At 36.2% G+C, this 1,992-nt stretch overlaps 1 protein-coding gene across 1 annotated transcript in view; it reads right to left on the reverse strand.

The window, feature by feature from the left end:
• Saraf (store-operated calcium entry associated regulatory factor) overlaps positions 1-1,992 on the reverse strand; it is a 12,580-nt gene that overhangs the window by 1,459 nt on the left and 9,129 nt on the right. The window contains exon 4 of the mRNA XM_023717602.1: positions 1,836-1,992. Coding sequence (XP_023573370.1) covers positions 1,836-1,992 — 157 coding nt within the window. The remainder of the gene's footprint in view (positions 1-1,835) is intronic.

Here is a 1,992-nt window from a genome sequence, read left to right on the forward strand (position 1 = left end):
TTTTATTTTACTTTTATTTATCCCAACATTGGGATTACCAGCATGCACCACCACACCCTGTATCAGTGGCCAGCACAGCACACCCAGGGCTTGGGGGCCAGCACAGTATGTAGGACCATGGATCAGACCCAGGTCCTTGCACTTGCCAGGCTGGTGCTCAGACCCATGAGCTATCTCCCCAACCCAAATATATATATATTTCTATTCTAGGTACAGTGGCCCTAAGAGTAAATTCTATATGTATGGATTAAACCAAATGTGGTTTGAAAACATTTCCAAAAGAAATTACATTTTACTGAACATGCACACATTTTTTTCCTTGTCATTATTCTCTAAAGAATACAATGTAGCAAGTAGTTACACAGTAATTAATTTGTATTAAGTATTTTCAGCAATCAAGATGATTTAATACATATAACCTATACATATAGGTTATATGCAAATACTGTCATTCATAAGGGATTTGAACTTTTACAGATTTCAGTATCCTTGAAGGTTAATGGAAGCGACAATACCACACAATATGCAAAACATACCTATCTTTGACGGTAAAACCATAAGGGCCTACGTATTGTTACATTCAATTTTAGCAAGTATCAGTTTCTCAAAGTGATTATGTTAATTCATATCCAAACCAGCACTATGAGAATTCGACCTATTTTTAAATATATTTTTATTGAATTCAAGAATTATTCATTGTAGGGCTGGCCAGATAGCTCAGCAGACTAAAGCACCTGTGTAGGCAGAGCACAGTGGCTGGGGCTGGATCCTTGGCATGCCATGCTGGTCCTGCCCATGGGGCACGTTGAGACAATGATTGAGAATGGACATGGTGGTGCATGCCTGTTATCTCAGTGCTTGGGAGGCTGAGAACAGGAGAATCACTATGAGTCAGATCTACCTGAGACCCTGTACACCCTGCGCACCCTGTAGACCCTGTCCTAAAATTCATTTTTAAAAAAATTATTCATTGTTTTATTTCAATTTATTATTATAGATTGATATTCTTTTATTAGATGGCAAGCTCCACAAGGTCAGAAACTCTTGCACATGAAGTCTTCTATGTCTTACTTAGTACAATAAACATGGTATAAATGAGCAACAAGTATGAAAGAATGATTCAAGATGAGGAAATCTATCAAGTCAAAGGGTTAAAAATCCACACAATCATATTAATAAATAAAACTAGTTGTTCACATATGAAAAATACAAAAGATCTATGAAGAGTCAAACCTCATTAGCAGATGATATAAATGTAATTATCACTCCTATTCATTGTTATATAGCTTATTCCTAATCCATAGCAATATACAAATGTCTCATGACCACTTCCCATTTCCAATGACTAGCTGGATATTTACCTCCAACAGTTACTATTTTTTGTATTTTTGCTTCTTATAAAACATTCTTTACCCTTTGTAGTAAACATTAAAATATTTCTGAGTTATTTAAAGTATAGCTCCATGCATTTTTAATTCTTAAATTTGAAAAGTTAAACTTCTACTTAAAAATATTGTTTTTGAGCTTAAATGATCAATACAAATCATAAGAATTAAACATTTGTAAAAACTAACTCCTAGAAAGGATTAAATTAAAACCTCAGTGGTAGGGCTGAGCCGAATACAAACAGGAGGAAGGATTCTGTACCTATACCAGGTCCCCACAAGGAATGTAATCATTACGTACTGCAAACACATACTAATAAAAATAAAAATGTCTGAATCTGAATCATGTTCTAATCATAAATGCCAAACATATAGCCATCTTCTTAAATTCCAAAACTATTTCTGGGCTTTCCTACTGCACAGTAGGAGCATCTATATTTTGACTCTCACCTGACGCTGTTCTGGTTTTTGTTTCTGAGTTTGAACATGCCGAATAGCCCCCTAAGCCTCCGCGAGGTGATGAGTAAGCACGACTACTCCATGAGCTCGTGTATGGAGGAGGATAGGAAGGGTGGTACCACGAGTCTGAAAACGGTGTTGCTGCCCT

Source organism: Octodon degus, unplaced genomic scaffold (assembly GCF_000260255.1).
Source record: "Octodon degus isolate 3935 unplaced genomic scaffold, OctDeg1.0 scaffold00053, whole genome shotgun sequence".
NCBI classification, from domain to species: domain Eukaryota; kingdom Metazoa; phylum Chordata; class Mammalia; order Rodentia; family Octodontidae; genus Octodon; species Octodon degus.